At 52.4% G+C, this 19,603-nt stretch overlaps 7 protein-coding genes across 7 annotated transcripts; 5 read left to right on the top strand and 2 right to left on the bottom strand.

The window, feature by feature from the left end:
• Nucleotides 1-873: 873 nt before the first annotated feature.
• On the bottom strand, nucleotides 874-2,832 carry Z517_03080 (uncharacterized protein; the record flags this gene model as incomplete). Its single annotated transcript, XM_013432188.1, has 1 exon — nucleotides 874-2,832. The coding sequence occupies one exon, from the start codon at nucleotides 2,830-2,832 to the stop codon at nucleotides 874-876; it is 1,959 nt and encodes a 652-aa protein (XP_013287642.1).
• A 1,962-nt stretch (nucleotides 2,833-4,794) lies between these two features.
• Z517_03079 (uncharacterized protein) lies at nucleotides 4,795-5,865 on the top strand (the record flags this gene model as incomplete). Its single annotated transcript, XM_013432187.1, has 1 exon — nucleotides 4,795-5,865. One exon carries the CDS (start codon nucleotides 4,795-4,797, stop codon nucleotides 5,863-5,865), a length of 1,071 nt encoding a protein of 356 aa, XP_013287641.1.
• Nucleotides 5,866-8,568: 2,703 nt separating this feature from the next.
• On the top strand, nucleotides 8,569-11,403 carry Z517_03078 (uncharacterized protein; the record flags this gene model as incomplete). The annotated part of the gene is made up of 1 exon (XM_013432186.1): nucleotides 8,569-11,403. The coding sequence occupies one exon, from the start codon at nucleotides 8,569-8,571 to the stop codon at nucleotides 11,401-11,403; it is 2,835 nt and encodes a 944-aa protein (XP_013287640.1).
• Nucleotides 11,404-11,902: 499 nt separating this feature from the next.
• Z517_03077 (uncharacterized protein) lies at nucleotides 11,903-13,453 on the top strand (the record flags this gene model as incomplete). Its single annotated transcript, XM_013432185.1, has 1 exon — nucleotides 11,903-13,453. The coding sequence occupies one exon, from the start codon at nucleotides 11,903-11,905 to the stop codon at nucleotides 13,451-13,453; it is 1,551 nt and encodes a 516-aa protein (XP_013287639.1).
• Nucleotides 13,454-14,251: 798 nt separating this feature from the next.
• Nucleotides 14,252-15,180, top strand: Z517_03076 (uncharacterized protein; the record flags this gene model as incomplete). The annotated part of the gene is made up of 4 exons (XM_013432184.1): nucleotides 14,252-14,488; nucleotides 14,550-14,856; nucleotides 14,922-14,942; nucleotides 15,020-15,180. The coding sequence occupies 4 exons, from the start codon at nucleotides 14,252-14,254 to the stop codon at nucleotides 15,178-15,180; spliced, it is 726 nt and encodes a 241-aa protein (XP_013287638.1).
• A 302-nt stretch (nucleotides 15,181-15,482) lies between these two features.
• Z517_03075 (uncharacterized protein) lies at nucleotides 15,483-16,565 on the bottom strand (the record flags this gene model as incomplete). The annotated part of the gene is made up of 1 exon (XM_013432183.1): nucleotides 15,483-16,565. The coding sequence occupies one exon, from the start codon at nucleotides 16,563-16,565 to the stop codon at nucleotides 15,483-15,485; it is 1,083 nt and encodes a 360-aa protein (XP_013287637.1).
• A 542-nt stretch (nucleotides 16,566-17,107) lies between these two features.
• Z517_03074 (casein kinase II subunit alpha) lies at nucleotides 17,108-18,339 on the top strand (the record flags this gene model as incomplete). Its single annotated transcript, XM_013432182.1, has 4 exons — nucleotides 17,108-17,222; nucleotides 17,289-17,662; nucleotides 17,741-18,160; nucleotides 18,220-18,339. The coding sequence occupies 4 exons, from the start codon at nucleotides 17,108-17,110 to the stop codon at nucleotides 18,337-18,339; spliced, it is 1,029 nt and encodes a 342-aa protein (XP_013287636.1).
• Nucleotides 18,340-19,603: the final 1,264 nt, after the last annotated feature.

The following is a 19,603-nucleotide window of genomic DNA, read 5'->3' as shown; positions in this document are numbered from 1 at the left end:
CCTGTCTGTGGTGTTGCAGGGTACCTACATAGGTAGTAGGTAGTAGGTAGTAGGTAGGTAAGTCCTTACCTCCGGACGAGATACGTACCTCGTCCTCCACGCCACGTAGAACATTTTCTCTTGCGCATCAGGGACAGGAGGTCTATCTAAATACTTCATGCATGTACCGAGTACTTGTCCTCGATTCGAGTAAACAAACGAATCAACATCCATGGGACTCCGTGCAGGTACAAGTCCCAGGACCTCGTATACTGACATGCTCACTACTCGTAGGTATGACCAACAGACCGTGCACAACTGTGCAGGGGGCAGCGGATCCACCACATCCCATCACACATCACATCACATTGACATCCTTCATATCCAAACTTTCCTATTCGGGTAATTTTGCATCTTCTCCAAACCCACCCAAATCTGGACTCCGGAGGATCCCTGGTTACTTACTACCTAGCACCCACTGCACCCTAGCTGATTTATTAGCATTTCTTTTGCCTTTTGCTCCGTGGCCTGACACTGACACTGACACTGACACGAGAGCCAACGACCAGGAAGCTTTGGTCAGGAAAAACGCCTTGCTTCCTCTGACATGGCCCCGCTACTGGGCACATAATGAGAATAGGGATCGACGGGGGGGTTGGGAATAAAAATAACCCAGCGAACACCCAATAAAGACAGACGGATATCTGTGAGACTCCTCCGGCTCGACTCGACTCGATTCAACGCAATTCCTGCCCAGCCAGGCCCAGATCACCCCAGATCACCCATGGCTTTTCCAAGGACAAGCTAATGTCCAAGACGATGGTGATGATGCAAGGATAACCAAGTTCCAAAGCGGGAATGCACTACTTGAACAGATCAATCCAGGGCCTTTAACTAGGCCGTATTGTTCCCTGACTGGCGCTGGTGCTGCTGCGGCGGCGGTGTAGATATCAAGGGTATAGGCGGCATTGGGCGTTTGCTGATATTCTTCTCATACCAGTCACTGTATGCCTCGTCCATCATCACCTGAAAGTCTGGACTGCTGAGGTATTCGAACGCCTTGGACGTGGCCCCCGCACTCTGTGCCTGTTGTGGCTCCGGTGGGGAGCCGAGCGCGGGATCCATATCCTTCTTCGGACTTCCATGGCTAGCAGCCTTTCCCTGCGACGATGCCGATAGTTCTGAAGTGCCAGCGGGACCTTCAGCGATATGGGAAGACATGCTCTTGATGGTAGGAGGGGAGGAGGACTTTCCATTCTTGCTGGCGGCTGGTTCTATGCTCTCCTGTTCAGCCTCGTCCTCGCCTCTTTTCCCCTCGCAACCAAATAGCCAGGACGATAATACGTGGATCAATTTCTCCTTCGACTGGTCAGTGATCCGACTGAAAATCTTCAGAGCATCAATGACTGCTTCGGTCAAGAACACCTCCTTCTTGGCCCCATTGTCACTCCTCTTGGAGACTTCGTCCGCATCGACCCATGACTTTGCAAGCAGCCACACGGTGATTTCGAGCCTCACGCGCGCGTTCTCTGCGTGGATGGAGAGTCTCTGCAGAAACAATACAGCACCATCAGGCCGCTCGAGCAAATCCCACAATATGAGGTTCAGCAGATACAGATTGAGGAACAAAGAAAGGTCCTGCTGGACAGACAGGGTTGTCCTTTGCAAATTCGCCAGTGCGCCCTCCACAGCGTGATGTATTGTCGACTTTCCCATTGCAGCCGACCAGAGGCTGCTTGATACCGGGGTTCGGGACCGATTGGTTGTGGTTGCTCCCACTCTTCCAACTCTGGAGACACTGTTGTCACTACGGTATTGGATAGTGTCAGACTGTGACCTCCGGCCGTCGTTTTGCATCGAGTTTAATGTCCCGAGGAACCTGTCGCTGGCACCTTGCACATCCAAGAAGCTGGTAGCTTCAAGCTCGGCCATCGCAAAATAAGCCAAGGAAAACATGGGGTGGAACATGAAGCACACGGCTGAGAACAGAGAGTCCACTCCACGTTGTGAGATCATCTGTGCCAAACCTTTAAGATGGACTCTATTGATCTCAGGACTCAATGAGCGGGCGTCGGCTGACATTGCTAAACAAACACAGAGCAAGGCTTCGTCCGAGGCCTGCGTCTCGGGGTCTGCCAACAAGTTCGCGATATATTTGTACGCCATGGCTTTCCGCCGATGCATCCTTTGTGGCAACGGCTGTCGTCGAGACAGGGCCAAGAACATGTCGCAGATTATCAGAGTCCATGGCAGGCCGCCGGCGGGATACATCTGAATACCTCGCCACGCAATATCCCGACAAGGACAGAAAGCTCCAGTAGTATTGCTACTCCACGACGCAACGCCCTGGAATTGTAACCACTTGATGACGAAGTTCTGTTCCTCAATAGTGAGTGAGTGAGGGTGTGGGCGAAGATCCTTCAGAATGGCATCCGCCCCCGTTGATGTCCATGGTTGACGACTCTCAGCCTTCACCATTCGAGGGATGATCTTGGTCGACTCGGCTCTGAGGCTTGCAGTGTTCATCATCTGACGATTCTTGCGACGTCTGTGTGCCGTGGATTCCTCCTCTTTGACACCCTTCTCGCTAGAAGATGTCAAGCTCGAACGCTTCTCTTTCCTCGACTTCCCCTGTTTGGCGACAACCGATGTGGCAAGCGTACCGCGACGGGGATGTGGAGCTCTCGCTTTCTGCTTTCGGAGGATCCAATCAGCCTGACCTTTGGGAGTAAATGTTCGAAGTTGAGATGCGAACGTTGGAGGGGGAACGTCAGTGTGGTCGGATGGGGCCTTGACGCTTGGACCGGGCTCATCTTGTCGGTCTAGCTTTACACGAAACCGATTTCGAGACATTGATATCGACGAGGTCTGCAAAATTTGGACCACCAAGCCGTTGGCGAGGGGAAAGGGGACTCAAGTGGTGAAAAGGAATCTGGACCTCGTTGTTCTGGCCACCTTCTCCGAGGAAGCGAAGGGTGGTGAGGGGCCAGACTATCGGTCGCAGACGACGAGCGGAGTCAGTCGTGTACTGGACTCGCTCATGAGTCCTGATTGCATTCGTGGTACTCGGTGCGACATACCGGATTGGCACATCTGTTGCGAGCTTGTGGATGCTATGCTGGTTTATCTGGAGTGGACGACCACAAGTATGAGGTACGAGGGACGAGGTACTCCGTAGACAGCCAGTTGGACTGCTATGAGGTCTGGTTCCTGGGAGTGGCCGGGGCATTGGATATGCTGTCCGCGGCCGAGCTGTTGGACTGAGATACGAGTAGAGCTAGGACGCCTGCTGATCGAGCTTGGGGTTGGATCGACCGAGTCTTCGGGCGGACGAGGCCTCAGGCTCGTGAATGGAATCTAACATGTTGGCAACCTGATCGTGACGAAAGTGCAGATTCGGCGCGGGCCTTGCCCTGTTTGACGTGGCTAACATGTGTGTGTGGGCGAGAGCAGGTGGCACAGTCTGTGCTGAAAGTGAAGATGTCAGTGGCTGCTGAGGAGAAGCCAGTCCGATGGAGGGTGCAGACCTGCGGCCATGGGTGGTTAGCGGGTTGAAGGCCTAATAATGGCATTGTTGATGGTGATAGTGGTGGTGGTAGTAGAAGGCCATGGGCGAGGGACGCCAATGACGGGGAAAGGCGGACGTTTGACTAGGCTTTGAAATTCCGGCTTTTAGCATCCGATGGAGGTGGGAGATGGGACAAAGCATATGAGTTGGAACCTCAAAGATGTGAAATTATCTTTTCGATACGTCGGTCGGTGGTCACGCAACCAAGGCAGCTGAGGGACGGTGTTGGTCACCTACCATATCGCCTACATAATCCTGCGCTGGACAGGTAGGTGCCTGGCGCATGCCCCCAAACAAGTACCTACTTTTACCTACACGTGTGCTTAGATAGGCAGTCTCGAGCATTGGGGAGAGGGCAACACCTTCCTCGAGCTCCCTACAATAGGCACTGAACCGAGTGCTTGCAGCGCCCAGCCTTACCCAGGGGTGCCAATTAACCGCCGCCGCCGCCGCCGAGAAAAAGCACTACCTATAAAAGCAATGCACCCGCCTAACTTTGGGTAATCGTGTACCTCGTTACGAGGTACTGGTAGTCAATCGCACTGCCACCGCCATCAGATCTGGGCATGGCAGCCCCCCGTCCCCCCCACCCCACCTTCCCAGAATTGTGTCATGAAAGCCTGACATCCTCGGTTCCATACACCAGTCTTGACCTGTTGTGATGCTTCAAGAACGAAGCACATAATAACACCCATGTTGCAGGAATAGCAGACAGTCTAGATGATATGTACGACTCGCATGCACAAAGTCGTGATGATATATTTCCCGACACCCCACTTCTCGTGGTATCCCTCCCTCTACTGAAACACAGAAGAGGGGCAGGCAGACTTTACCGGTAATGCGTTCAACAAGGTGGAGGAATGGAAAGGAGGAGAACCGGATTTCCATGATTATGATTTGCCGAGCTTGGATAAGTTCCTCAATGCAAAGATCGCATTAATAATGTGAGAAACAAAATCACGACATCCCCAGCAACGCTCAGCACACGCGCCCATGACTCTATGATACTATACTTTTGCTCTACAAATACTGCTACTCCTTTCAAAAGGCTCTCCCTTGGTCGAACCCACTACTGCTTTCGCCACTATAGCCACTATTATCACCATCACCACTATCGCTGCTACCGCCCACGATTGCTGGTTCCCTCGGCACCAAATTCTCTTATTGTAGCCTCGCGACGCTTTACACCCGCTGTATCAGCTTATAAATCCACCCATAAGGCTACCAGTGCGACCACATCTCCCATCATGAAATCAGCCCACGTCTACAAAAAGGGGGAAGATCAGCTCGATGTCCAGATCAAGGATATTCCTGTCCCCAAGCCCGAGCCCAATCAGGTCCTCATCAAAGTGGTTGTCTCTGGTACAAACCCCAAAGATTGGAAATACCCAATTGTCTTCAAAGGGGCTCAAGGACTGAACACGGGCGACGACATTGCTGGCTATGTCGAGGCAGTTGGTTCCAATGTCAGCGAATTCAAGGTTGGCGACCGTGTGGGTGCCTTTCATGAGATGCGCACGCCTCATGGATCCTTCGCCGAATACGCCATCGCCTGGGAAAAAACCACTTTCCATCTTCCTCAACAAACCTCGTTCGAAGAGGCAGCAACCATCCCCCTGGCTGCCATGACTGCCGCCGTCGGTCTTTATTGCCGTTTGGGCTTACCAGAGCCGTGGGTCGCCGTGTCTCAGGCCCGCAAAGATGCTCTCGCTGGGGGGGTGGTCGTCTATGGCGCTGCTTCCGCCGTGGGAGCTTTCGCGGTCAAGCTTCTGGTCCGCTCCAAGATACACCCAATTATCTGCGTTGCTGGCCGGGGCATCCCATTTGTCGAAGGCCTGATTGACAAGTCCAAGGGTGATACCGTCATCGACTATCGCAAGGGTGACGAGCATGTTGTTGACGGCCTCCGCGCTGCGGTCCCTGCCGGGCAAAAACTCTTGTACGCTTTTGATGCTGTTAGTGAAAAGGGTAGTTACCAGAACATTATCAAGGTTCTCGATCCTTATGGACATATTAGCTTGGTTCTTCCGGGAAAGAAGTACGAAGAGATCCCCAAGACGGTCAACCAGACCCTTACCACTGTGGGCTCTGTCCACGGTGTGCCGGATGACCTGAGCGACTTTGGGTATGCCTGGTTCAGACTATTCAGCCTCGGTCTGAAGGAAGGCTGGTTCAGTGGGCATCCATATGAGGTGGTTCCTGGGGGATTAAATGGCGTCCAGACTGGCCTGGAGAATCTTCTTCAGGGCAAGGCAAGCGCTGTCAAGTATGTTTATCGCATTGCCGACACAGAGGGTGTGGAGAAGAGCAAGATTTAAAAAATTTAAGTGGAGGTTATGTGATGCTGGGACATCAACGCATCTTGCCAACACACAATCCTGGGTGACTGATCACATCGAATGGGTAAACAGCTCTGCAAAGTACCCAATGAAAGATAGTGTAACTTATACCAGTCGCGTCATTGAATCTCTGTGCATAAATGACGTCTGACCGGTTCTCGAGTAATCCTTGCGCTTGAAACATGCTCAACTGTTGAAAAACGTTGACAATACCTCGCAAAGCGTGCAGGTGACCAGTCTGTTAGTCCATGGTTCCTCGATGTCCTGGCTAGTACTCGAGCTCGACCCATTTTCGCAATCTTGGCCTTGATGGTGAGGTGAATACTGGAGGCGCGCACTGCTTGATTGTGCGTGTGACCATTCATCCAGGGTTCCAGGGTCGCAACTTCATGCTTGTCGACATTGAAGGAGAGACTCGGCAGCCAGAAGCATTGTCGATAAAGGGCTAAGCCATCCTGCCCAATGTCGAATTCGGACGTTATCCAGGGATGTGCGACACTGTTTCCCAGCAAATAGGCGGTGGCACAGAGAAGTAGATTTATTTTCCGATAAGGAGTCCGTTGATCTTCAGCAGGGATGCGTAGTCGGAAGGGGACGGGAGATATTCCTGTTAGATTTACTTTGCCTCGTGTGACCAATTCTATTTTGTCACTTACCTACCTACTCTAGCTCCAAGTGGTGTCATTCACAGCTTGAACCAATGGCTCTGACCTTTGCGTCCACTTGGCTTGCGACAACCATGTAGCTATCGCCTCGAGCGCAGGGAGGAGGCTCGGAGGGAACAAACTTTGTGGAAACCGTCAAAAAGTGGCATGAGATCGACCTCCAAGTGAAGTCACCCCATTCAGTGAACAAGGGTCTTAGGGCGCCTTGAGTTAGGAGCACGAATAGCTCTCTAGCTTTCCTGCAAATATGTTTGAGAGGCCAAAGTCAATCATGTCAATAGGCTGGTCCTTCTCAATCTGGATATGATAGCGTCAGACCAATTTTAGGGTAAGCATGCATGATTTGCTTACAGCAGCTTGTCCCCGCAATTGCAGAAGATAATTATGATGTGACCGGGGAGAACCTAAGGTAGGTAGATACTGGGCAGCGACAGTCCAAGACTCCATTTCAATATGCGGTCAGCAGGTCCAGCTGAAGCAGGGTCGATCTTTGGATGGAAACATCCAGCCCTTCCCCAGGGGTCCGTGCATGAAGAAATGTGAAGGTGCTATAGAGGAGGTGCCGGCAATTGGAAAGCCGTGGGCCTGCAGCGGCCATCGAATCCGTGATCGACGGATAGCGCAAGTTTAGAGCAGAATGAAGCCTTGATGAGGGGTAGGACAGAGATTGGCAGGACGCACATCATGAGGGATGGCTTGCCGTCCGGACGAGTCGGCAACAGGTCGGCAGCTGGTAGGGTCTTTTTTTTCCCTGTTCCTCGGAGGCTTTAACTTCGCTAGGCTGTCACCCTGCGCTGTGTATGGTGCATATGTCGCAGCTAAGAAAGGCTTGGAGGATATCTCCCTGTCAAGGCCTTCTCAATGACCTCTCCTAGGGATTGACAAGCTTAGCGGGCTTGGTGGTGCTCGAGTCTCGGTACTCCACGTAGGTCTCTGGGGGCCCGAGGGGCGCTGTTCAACCAAGCATCGGCGGTCAAACCCTCGTCCAGTAGCCGGGATTTAGTGGGCGCACGGGGTGCTGCGCAATTGTGTTTCAGGTTCCTCCTTCACCTAGATGAGCGAATGACAACTCTCTTAGGCCCTGGGGGCGTCTGCGAGAAGCCAGGGGAGGGTAAAAGTAGATTGAGAAAGTCCCTCACATCTGCTCGGAACACCCGACGAATCTTTGCATTTTCCTTTCTCTTTTATGCAACAAGTATTAGCATCTTAGGAATCGAATAAGGGCTGATACCGGCTATGTAGGAGAGATTGGTGGAGGATACTGTTGGGGGTTGTGTGCAATCAGTTTCTTCTGAGACTGCGCTCGAGAAAGATGAGTAAAAAGAAACCCACCCCAGTTGCCATCGCCCAGTTCGATTCGACTCGACTCGTCTGCCCCTCTCCCAACATTCTACCTCTTAAAAGTGTTACCTCGGTGGGGTGCCGTTTTCAAGTGTTTGCTCTCCGTCCGGACAGTGAGTAGTCCGTAGGCTGTTCTGGGATAAAGATGACTGGCAGAAAGGGGAATTTCCCAGGGATCTGGCAAGTAAGAAAAAGGCTGACTGATGACGATGCTGGGATCGCGTAGAAGCACTAAACGATTTCTGTCTTTTGGGGGGGGCTTGTTTGGGCTGCACTCCGTACTTGTTAAGTGGAAGCGGCCACTGGGGGCCACTGGGCCAGGACCGCAGCCTACCCACGCCTACCAACTAATATGTCAGTGCGCCATCCAAATCCACATCCGCCATCCACATCCAGATTCTGACTTGGCTCATGGAGCTTTTTCACTTCTGTTTGCATTTCTTCACTCCCGCATTTTCCACCTTGCCGGCAATATCGCTACCACGACATTCGCGAACCATTTATCCACCATATACGTAGACGCCCTTATCCTGCCTTCACTTCGCTTTCCCGGCAGTCTCTCCTTTTGCCCACCCGAGGCCGACCCGGACTTTATATCCCTCCAGTTGGCTTGCTGACCTGTAAGGAGTCACCAAGCCGACTGGAACGGAGCCCACCGCCAGTCTTCCAGACCTTCATGCCGCGAAACCCTGCGGCGAAGAAGCATCAGCACAATAATCGCCATGAAAACGGACTTGTAGGTCCTGGGAAACGTGTCACCAAACAGAAATCGAATGGTCATCTCAATGGCACCGCAAAGGGCCCTGTCCCAACCGAGCCTGTTCCCCAACCCAACCCGACCGGCAACGCTTCGAGCGCAATAGTCAACGATAGATCTCTCGCTGCCACCTCCGAATCGCCGCAGGACTCCAAAACCTCCTTGAATTCTCAACCCGCAACCAGTGAACCCGACTCAGGCGCTGTCAAAGAGAAGGACATCAAGTGGGAGGCGAATGGATCTGCCATGTTACATCAAAGACGAGGCGATATGGTGTCTTCTCGAGCCAGGTCCTCCCAGGACATCAGCGCCCTGCATCTGGCTTCGACAATTCTGCGCTCCCGCCCAGCTTGCGACACTGTCTCTCTACTGATTGTCCTTCTCGCATTGCCGTCGATGGTGTTGACGATTGTTCAGGCCTTATTTGCGTCTTTGACATTGATGCCAGGAGGTGGTACCCCGGCTTCGCTAAATTCCTTGCTCGATATCTTTCAAGGATCGGCTGGCGTGCCCAACTTCAGCACTACCGCCATTGTAGATGCCATCGGCTTCGGACTATGGGTTGGACTGTGGACGTGGGCTCAAAATTTCGCGCTCGACCTGGCTCAGATACAAATCGCGATTACGCTTGGAAATGGCAGTTCTGGCAAGAACAGTAGGGTCAACACGTTCTGCGTGGCAGGGGTGCTGCTGCTGCACCTGGCGCGGAGCCGAGATGTTCGTCGATTCCTGTATTCGAATCTGGTTCCTGTCGACCTCCTTTCCCAGACTGGACTGTTGGATCATCTGAAATACCTACCTTCGGACCACGATTTTGGCGACAGTCCCGGCCCACCGTCATATTTTCGAAGTTTGTTCGCCATACACATAATCGCACAAGGTGTCATGGCGAGCTTCCGACGTTACATCTCCTCCTATACCACAGGAACAGCCAAATCGAAACGTATAGATACAGAAGCCTCGGCAGGATCTGTGTCGGACGCTTCGGTGTTAGATGGATCCGTCCCCACGGCCGTGTCGTCCTCTGTCGATTACCAACCGCCACCAACACCAGGGTTCAAAGATGGAAAAGATAGTAAGGGTATGAGTGCGAAGAAACGCAGGCGTCAGGCGAACCACGTTAGAAGCAGACAGCCATTTTGGGCCGCTCTCGCCAGCACCAAAGTCCATGTCTTACGAGAGGTCGAGCACAACAAGGCTCTTCCAAGCGTTGGGAATAAGGAAGGCAGCCCGTTCGAAGTATCCCACCAGGACCTTGTTTGGATTGTCAATGTGGAACCTTCGTCGATTTCTTTTGAAGCAACCTACATCTATGAATCAGAGCATACCCAAAAACCCGCGCAAGGAGCAGATTGCCGGCCATTCTACGTACGCATCAATGGCGCCAAGTGGCACGCGGTGTCCTTAGAGCCGCTCGAGAACTCCTCCCGCCACGATGGAAGCGGTGCTCAGTGGGCGGGCACGATATCTGGACTTGCGCCAAATTGCACTTACACATGTACATTCATCAGCTGCGAAGGGGACGAAGGCTTCGCATCTATCATGGTCAAGACGCCAATGCTCCTGGACAAAGATGTACCCGCTTCAATGGCTCCCTCGTCGGTCCGCCAGTCTTCAACGCCCTCTTCACCTACCACCACCCTGAAAAATTCGATTTCAACAGCCGAAGCCAAATTGAATGAAGCCCGCAATCGCCTCACTAAAGTTCGGCGTCAACACAGAACTGCTTTAGTCAAGGTGGAAAAAGAAGTGGACAGCTTCAGCACTCGACTGAAAACCGCCAGCGACGACACCAAGCAAAGGCAAAAACTGTTGCAAGCTGAACGAAATATACGACAGACTGAGGATGCCACTCAGGAGCTCGATGCGGCGCTCGAAAATCTAGTGTCCACTCCTGATGACGAGAATGACGACCACGCTGCAGCCAAAGAAACGCACGATGAACAGCAGAGGCTCCTAACTGAAGCCAATGATGCTCTGGCCAAGGCGCGTTCTGCTGCGCATGATGACAAAGCTTGTGTCAACCAAGAATTGAATGCCATTGTCACGCGAAAAGAACGGCTTATCGCCCGCAATTCTAAGCTGACCGAACAGCACGATAGGATCACCCATGCCAATGCTCAAGGACTGAATGAGAAAGAGAGAAGAGCTGCCGAGTCGAATGCCAAGGGAGCTGAACAACAGAAACGAGAGGCCGAGCTCAACCAGGAAATCTACAATCTGGACAGGGATTTGAGGAGCGCAAGACTGCGGTGGGAAAGCAATCTGCGCGAACTCGACATTCTGGAGAAGCAAGAAATGGCTCAAAGACAAATGATGCTCAGCAACAGCGGTCCTCTCACGCCAGAAGGCGAATTGCCTGGTACTCGGCCTCCGCCACAACACGCCCGTCCGTATGCGTTTGGCAGCTTCCAGGCATTTCCCAACAGTCCTGTCATCCCCGAAGTTCAAGGCTCCCCTTTCGCTGCCTACGCCAAGACCCTCCCTTCAGGTGACCAACGTCGACCGAGATCGGATACCAATCGCTCTGCTGGCGGGATGAGCAATTTCTCAGCCGACTTTGAAGATGCCGATCCGATACCACCGATGCCGACAACCACCGAGTACGATATGAATGGTCGCAAAGGGAGTGGCAGCAGTAGGGGGAAGAACAACGGCAGTCCAGCAGCTGGCGGGGTTATCGGCGGTGCATTGCGCAGTCCGCAGAGAGGCAGTTACAGTCCAGGGCATATTCCGGGTTCAACTACGTGGTAGGATCGCAAAAAAAGTCGACATTTTGGGTGATTCAGACTTCATGTTGGCTGGTTGTAGGGCTCTGATGTAGTCGAAGTCGGCAGTGGCTTCTTGCCAAAGAAATATTCCTGATCTTTATGCATTAGTTGCTGCGCCTCACGCCCTGCCCCGGGGTAGATGCCTCAGGTCTAATATGTCTTTTCTTAGAGCTCCGCCCTATAGAGCTCAGGAGACCCCAAAGAGCTTGCTACAGGGGCTCCTTTAGACCTATTTACGTCTCAGCATGGATGCTAGATGCCTGTAAAATGAGTCAGATCGTCTGGTCACGTGATATCATGCGCCCAATAATTTCTACGTTACTTGCGCCTCACTTTCTGATATGTTAGTCGAATACTCGCCTCGACCTCTATACATGCGCAGTCTGCTACGAACGTGTAGCACGAGCCTGTCCCTCAATCGCCGCATCTACCCCACGTTCTCGTCCTCAAGTCTCCGCTATCACCTACGGTACTGTGCCACAATGGCGAAAGACAAGAAGAAGAGCAAGGAAGTGGTGAAGAACCCCAAGGGCACGCGTGACTGGTCTGGTGAGGATATCGACTTGCTCAAAGCCATCAGAAGGCAAATCGAGAAGGTCTTTGAGAACTATCGCGGCTTGGAGCTGGACACTCCAGTCTTTGAGCTGCAGGAAGTTTTAAAGGGAAAATATGGTGAAGATTCTAAATTAATTTACGACCTGCAGGATCAAGGCGGCGAGCTCCTCTCACTACGCTATGATATGACTGTTCCTTTTGCCAGGTGGCTGGCCATGAATCCAGATATTGAGACTTGGAGGAGATACGCAATAGGCAAAGTCTATCGGAGAGATCAACCGGCCATATCGAAGGGGCGAATGCGCGAATTCTGGCAATGTGACATTGACTTTGCCGGCGAGAGTGCTCCGATGTTCAATGACAGCGAAATGATTTCGATCATCGTCAAAGTCTTCGAAACCCTGGAATGGAGCGGGAGGTACACGATCAAGATCAATGACCGAAGAATATTGGACGGACTGTTCGAGGTCTGCGGCGTTCCGGCGGAGAAGATCAGGACAATATCTAGCGCGGTCGACAAACTAGACAAGCTGCCCTGGCTGGAAGTGAAGAAGGAGATGGTTGAGCAAAAGGGGCTCGAAGAATCCGTGGCAGACAGAATCCAAACGTACGTCACGAGAAAGGGAGGGAAAGAGTTGCTGGAGGAGCTGCAGAAAGACGAGGCTCTCATGAGCAATCCCAAGGCCCAAAAAGGCATTGAAGAGATGGACCTGCTGATGCGCTACCTTCGGAGGTGGAAGGCTCTCGATAAAATCTCCTTTGATCTGTCCCTGGCGCGGGGCCTTGACTACTACACTGGTATCATCTATGAAGTCGTCACTGAAGGCTCTGCCCCTACCCGCACACCTGCTCCGGCCACCGACTCCGCGCCTCCTATGCCACCTGTCGCTACCAATGGCGGCTCCAACGGTCTTCCTAGGAGGGAAAAGAAGAAGCAAATTTCTGAAGACGATGACAGATCCGAAGATCCATCCGTGGGTGTGGGATCAGTGGCTGCGGGTGGTCGCTACGACCACCTCGTCGAGCGATTCCGGCCTGATGCCAATATCCCCTGCGTTGGTGTGAGTTTTGGCATTGATCGGATAATTGCCATCACGAAAGCAAGAATTGCAAAGGGAGAAAAGTTCAGCTACATTGCCCGTAACAGGACCGATGCATATGTCATGGCGTTTGGTGGTTCTGGCTTTGGAGGAATGTTTGAGGAACGGATTGATGTCCTTGTTGCCCTGAGAGATGCTGGTATCAGAGCAGAGACTTTCTGGAAACAGAAGGCAAAGCTGCAAAAGCAATTCAAAGAGGCGGACCGGGCTGGAGCACCGATTGCAGTTATTCTCGGAGAAGATGAACAGGCTAGAGGCGAGGTGAAGGTGAAGCAAATGGGTCTAGCGGAGGGCGACCCCGAAAAGGAAGGAGTCCTGGTCAAGGTGGAAGATCTCGTTGCCAGAGTGCGAGGTCTGCTGGCAAAGATAGACGAGTAAAGAAGATTCGGCAGAGGTCCGGAAGGGGTAAGGGGGAGAGAGGGATCTAGATCATGTTTGGAGTTGAGATGGCGCTCCGAGCCGGCAAGGCTGAGATCGTTAGAGCATCGCTTAGGTAGACAAGGCTGGCCAATCAGAACCCAGAATATCCCGTCGTCTCGCCTCCCAAGCCAAGCGCCCAGGTTGAAACAACCCCTTTGTCTCATCAACCGTTGTCTGCTACAATTGACCCTCAACCTGATACGCCCCAGCCACTCGGAGCCTCAACTTCGAGACTGTGATGAAGAAGAAAACGTCGCAGATGGTGTTTGAGATCCCGCTGGGCCAATCGCGACCCGATGGACGCTCTTTGCAGCCACTTCGCCTCTCCTCGCCTGTCTCTTACCCTGTTCACTTCGCAGCATTCGTCGTCTGAAGCCGCTGTCCGGATGCTCATCACACCGAGAACAGTCAGCTCCCTTCAATTTGGTCTTTGTTGGTATCCCCCTTTCCAGCTGGACTTCAAAATGTCCATTTAGAGTCGCAAGTTTCGCACCTTCTTCTCGTCCTCCATCCCCCATCTTCCTCATCCTCGCTCAAAAGAGTCATTCGTTCTTTGTTGCTGGATCAGCATCTAATTTTCTTTCCCTTATTTGCCATTCCTTTGTGAAAAAGCTCACATTCTATCGCGATGCCGGCTGTCCGCTCCTTTTTCACTCTTTCTCTTTTGGCCGCTTGCCTGGCGCAAGTACGTGTCCTCTGCACCTGTCCGAGTCTTGTGTTCCTTGGCTGACGAGAAGACAGGTTTCGGCTGGTTCCATGGGTGGTGATGGTAGCTCTGGCTGGGGTGGTGACGGGAGCAACCAAGGAGGCCAGTACGGGGGCGGTGGTTACGGGGGTGGCCAAGGTGGCTCCTGGGGTGGTGGCAGCAAGGACAACAATCAATATTCCTCCTGGGAAGCCGCGCCTACCACTGTCCAACCCCAGAGCTGCCCTCCTCAGAGTTGCCCAGCCCAGACTTGCCCGCCCGCCATGACCAGTACAAAGACCGAGACGGTAAGAATTCTGGACTACGCCAAGTTGCGCCAGGTTTCATATTACTGACACTTGATACCAGTCCACCGTGACGGCCGTCTCCCCTTGTATGGGAAGCACCGTGACCGCCTACGTGACTCAATGGATGAATGCTCCACCCGGGTGTTGGTGCGGTGCTGGCAGTCCACCTCCTGAGGCTACTGGATGGGGATGGGGGGCGATGGGCGACGCTGCCGTGTTCACCTCCAGCAACCCGTCATTTACGCCCGGCCTTTCGTCGATCCCAGCCTCTGAAGCCGTCAAGACCGGTGTGACTGTCGCGGGTGGTCCACCAGCTGCGGCCCCGACAGCTGCTGTCTCTCCTGGCGGCTTCTTTGGAGGCTCATCGAGTAAGTCTTACATCTCACCAAACAAGGCAATTCGAGATCATACCGTTAACATTGATTTCCTCCAGGCTCTGCAGTGACGACATCTGGTACGGAACCTTCTGGCCCTAGTAGCAGCGTCCCGTCTAACATAGCCGAGCCTACTAAAACAGGGGAGGCTCCTAAGCCAGAAGCTTCGAGCTCGACTGCCAGTACAAGCTCGTCGGCGGCGGCAGCACCTTTATCGACGACCTCAGCCTCAACAACAACAACAACTTCAAAAACTTCCACCACATCAAAATCCTTGCCTTCATCATCCTCATCAACGACAACCTTGTCTTCAAGTGAATCCGCCGCAACCGCGGTGGCAGCCTCAGCGACAAGCGGCGGGTTTCCGGTCGGCTCCTTCAACACTATCGACCCTGCAACCCTGACGCTCAAGAACGCCTATACGCTGGGCATCGGAAGAAGAGCACCTGTACCGACTATGTTATCATAGACTCGCAGAAGAAACGAAAGAACCGCGCAGCATTGAATGAATATACCCCTTGATTTTGAGGACATGGACGACATTGGATCGGACAGAACTATTGCTTTTCATTTCTTGTATATTGGAGAAGCTGGACTCTAGGCCAGATGCCCCGGGTCTCCTAGCTTTTGAGAGGCACTTTCTTATCGGGAAGTGTCTCGTGTTTGATAGGAAAATTTGACGCAGTGGTATCCTGGGCGCAGACCATATCTGCGTCGTCGGGTCCTGCTTTACTACCATCACCACTTTCCATTCGAGTCTTTTTCGCCCTTCTCTTCATCTCGCGCTTCGAAAGTGGCTTCTCTGCTGTAGGCTGTGTGTCCTGGTCCGCGGAAGTCGGTAGGTGTGATTCGGAAGCTTTGCGTTTCAGTCCGTTGGGGACCGTTTCCTCTTTCTTTCCTTTGGCCATTTGGTTTTGGATTGCTTCGTGTCGAGTACTATTCTCCTTTCTTTCCACTCCAGTCTTGCCTGCAAGAGAAGAACTTGCGCCTCCGTCCACGATATCGATTACACCTCGAAAACTTGTTCTTTTGATACCCGCTAGCCTCACAATCTTCGCGGCTTCTTCGCACAATGCTTCTTTTCCCCTCTCTTGTCCCAGCCCCCAAATCATTGCCAGATTAACCACATCGTGAGGCCCCCTTACTCCCAAGGCATTTTTGGCTTCGCTGCTCAGGATTATCCCCTTGCCCCTCGTTGCACGAATCAACGCAGTTGCACCACTGATCAAGTTTCTCCTAGCCTCATTATTGCCCGCCGATTGAATAGAAGGCGAATAGCATATCTCAAAGCGGATCCCTCGCTGTAGTGCCCCGGAGACGGTTTTGAACTTGAGGGGAAAGGTGAGACGTTGAGAGAAGTCGAGGGAGATCAGATCGCAATCGAGGGACGCACAGCAGAGTTGGAGCGTCTTCTCTGTTGTCGGGCGCAGGGCTAGCAAGGAGTATGCCAGCGAGAACTGGGCGAGGCGGTGGTTTTGCGTGGCGTCAGAGATTGTGAGTGTCAGTCGTGTGAGAATGGTGTTGACACTTGCTGGGATGGTGATCGACGATAGAGGGATGGGCTGAGGTGTAGGTGGAAGTTTGCCTGTGACGGAGAGAGCAATGGCAACCACTGAATAACCCAGTTCGGCGTGGAACGCGAGGGTATGAGAAAGGTCTACATGATTAGGAGTGTACACCACGTTAAGGTCGTGGAAAGGCATATTGTCGGCTGAGAGAGACGCAACTCTGCGTCGGGTTGAGAGCAACGACGAGCATGTTGTTACTGAGCCGCGCCCTGGTCGAACTTCACCACAGTATTTCAGCGGTGGTTTTTAGGAAGCTTTGGTGCTGAAATAAATGATGTTGAAAAGACCGAGTTTGGCGCTGGCGCAGTGGGAGGTGCCGGGGAAAATATATCCGCCAGTAGTGTGAGTCAAAGGTCAGATCCCTGACTGATGTGGGATGGCATGCAGATCTGAAGACTTGCCGCAGCACAGATCGCTTTCCGTGCCACAGCTACGGTTCTCTGAATTCCACCCACTCACTACTCCATCTTCATTCTTTGGCCCATTGGCTTGAATCACTTATTGGGCAGTCACCGGTCGTCTTGTTGTGGCTGGCCGTGTTTTTTCCTTACATTCCATAGTCACTTACGACTTCGCCGCACAACTCTAGCCTTGTCCTGCCCGTCCTCCATCCTCCCAACGCATGACCCTACCCCACGATCTACTCGTTCTATAGCCGACGCAACCGCACCGCAGCCATGGCGCGCGTCTACGCAGATGTCAATGCCAACATGCCGCGGTCATACTGGGACTACGACTCGGTTGCCATCTCATGGGGTGTTCTGGAGAACTATGAAATCGTCAAGAAAATCGGTGAGGCTTGTCATTAGGCACACACACATCTGACGAGGCGGAATTACTGACGGGAGGGGGGACCAGGTCGCGGCAAATACTCCGAGGTCTTTGAGGGCATCAACATTGTCAACTACCAGAAATGCGTCATCAAGGTGCTCAAGCCGGTCAAGAAGAAGAAAATTAAGCGTGAAATCAAGATACTTCAGAACTTGGCCGGTGGTCCCAACATCGTGGCATTGTTGGACGTGGTCCGGGACAGTCAGAGCAAGACGCCCTCTCTCATCTTTGAGAACGTCGACAACACCGATTTTCGGACCCTTTATCCCCGCTTCGTGGACTACGATGTGCGCTACTATATCTTTGAGTTGCTCAAGGCGCTGGATTTCTGTCATAGCAAAGGGATCATGCATCGAGATGTCAAGCCGCATAACGTTATGATCGATCATGCGAAAAGAAAGGTGAGGAAACCCCATCCACACAAGTGATTCGGAGTTTCGGGCTGTGGTTGGGTATGCTGACGATGCTGGGGTCAAAAGCTTCGACTTATCGATTGGGGTCTCGCTGAATTCTACCACCAAGGCACGGAGTACAACGTGCGTGTCGCCTCCCGCTACTTCAAAGGGCCTGAGTTGCTTGTCGACTACCAGGAATACGACTACTCGCTGGACATGTGGTCACTTGGAGCAATGTTCGCCTCCATGATCTTCCGCAAGGAACCCTTCTTTCATGGCAACAGTAACTCGGATCAGCTAGTCAAGATTGCAAAGGTTCTGGGTACGGATGATTTGTTTGAGTATCTGGATCGCTATGACATTGAGCTGGACGCGCAGTACGACGACATACTGAGCAGATTCCCGAAGAAGCCGTGGCAGAGTTTTGTCAATGCAGATAATCAGCGCTTTGTCAGCCCGGAAGCTATAGACTTTCTGGACAAGCTGTTGAGATATGATCACCAGGTATGCGACATTGAATTTGTTGATTATCCTGTGGTTGGACGCTGACTGAGTTTAACTAGGAGCGACTTACTGCTCAGGAAGCAATGGCACATCCCTACTTCGCACCAGTAAGAAATGCTGCGGCACAGCAACAACAGCAGCAGCAACCGCAGCAAAACTCCCAGAACCATGTGTCTTGAGACAAGCATGACTAGAAGGTGCAACCACACATCTCCTGGGATCTCACCATGAAGGACAAGAGACCGAGGCATCCCAAGGGGATTTCTCTGAACGAGTGATGAGAGACGACGATGATTCAAACTTCACAGCGCCGCGGCAGCGCAACAAGGTTCTGTTCAAGAAATAGGCTCAAACATGTGGATTTTGAAGACGAGTGAAGGCCGGTACGAGGAGATGAATGAAGTCTGCGAAAATATCTTCTCGGAGAGAGGAACGAGGAAACGAGGAATGAGGAACGAGGAGCTGTGGAAAGGGGCTTGTGTTGCAAGGAAGTCAGGAACTCAACTCACTTTTGACACGGTAGCGTAATACATTTTCGTAACAATATCGTCCCCTAAACCTTTTGCGGCTCTACTATTCGTCTGGTGAAGCTGCAAGAAGGCTGACCCCCATCGTCCTTCAGCTTGGTATCCTTCGGTTCTGGGGGAGATGTTGCAATGTTGTGATTCTGGCCAAGTCTCGCGACCAGAAGTTGTCGTGACAGCTGGCCCCGGCCTATCCCATACTTCTACGCCTTTTCCAATGTTGTATCTCTCTATCTCTGTGATTTCGCTACAGATCCCTGTCTCCACAAGATTGTTCACTTTGTCTGTAATCCAGGTCTTCAGCAGGTTTAGTTGGATTGCCTCTAAAAGGCCCTCTGATCAACATTGTGAGCCGAGATACTTCACTGTCGATTATCGAAAGGTCCTTGGACTAGATTTGTTTGAGGTATCTCTGGGAAGAGATACAGGACTACTCTCGACCTCGCCCTCGAGTAAGGTCCTGAGGGTCGACGAATCTCGGATCTTGCCTTCTGGCATTGTTGAGCCTTCCAGGAACCTGCATCAAACTTCACATCTGTTGGTCGAGGTCAAAGACAACCCAGATACTGATTACGGAGCACTCCGTCCGCCTTGCGAGTCTCTCATATAACCCTACGCTACTATTGTGGCCACATTTTTGACAGGTTTTCCTGAGCAAGCCCGGATGGCCTCCTTGTGAATCATACTCGCTCTGAGATCAACTTTTCTGGAACTCCAGCTGGCGACGCTGCACTTCCAACTTGACGACAGCCGCTGGAATGAAAGCCTGGCGTTTCGACTTATTGATGTGTTGATGTGATGGATGCCAAGGCGCTAATGACGAGGCTGCATGGACAACATACATAATATTCTACTTCTTCGGCTGTACATACACGTTGCATTCTTTGGTCCTTGCTGGGTTCCTTCCAGCAGTCGAGAC

The sequence above is a fragment of the Fonsecaea pedrosoi genome (assembly GCF_000835455.1).
Source record: "Fonsecaea pedrosoi CBS 271.37 unplaced genomic scaffold supercont1.2, whole genome shotgun sequence".
Lineage (NCBI taxonomy): Eukaryota > Fungi > Ascomycota > Eurotiomycetes > Chaetothyriales > Herpotrichiellaceae > Fonsecaea > Fonsecaea pedrosoi.
The sequence above is the reverse complement of the archived record's forward strand: the minus strand, read 5'-3'. Positions and strand labels throughout refer to the sequence as shown.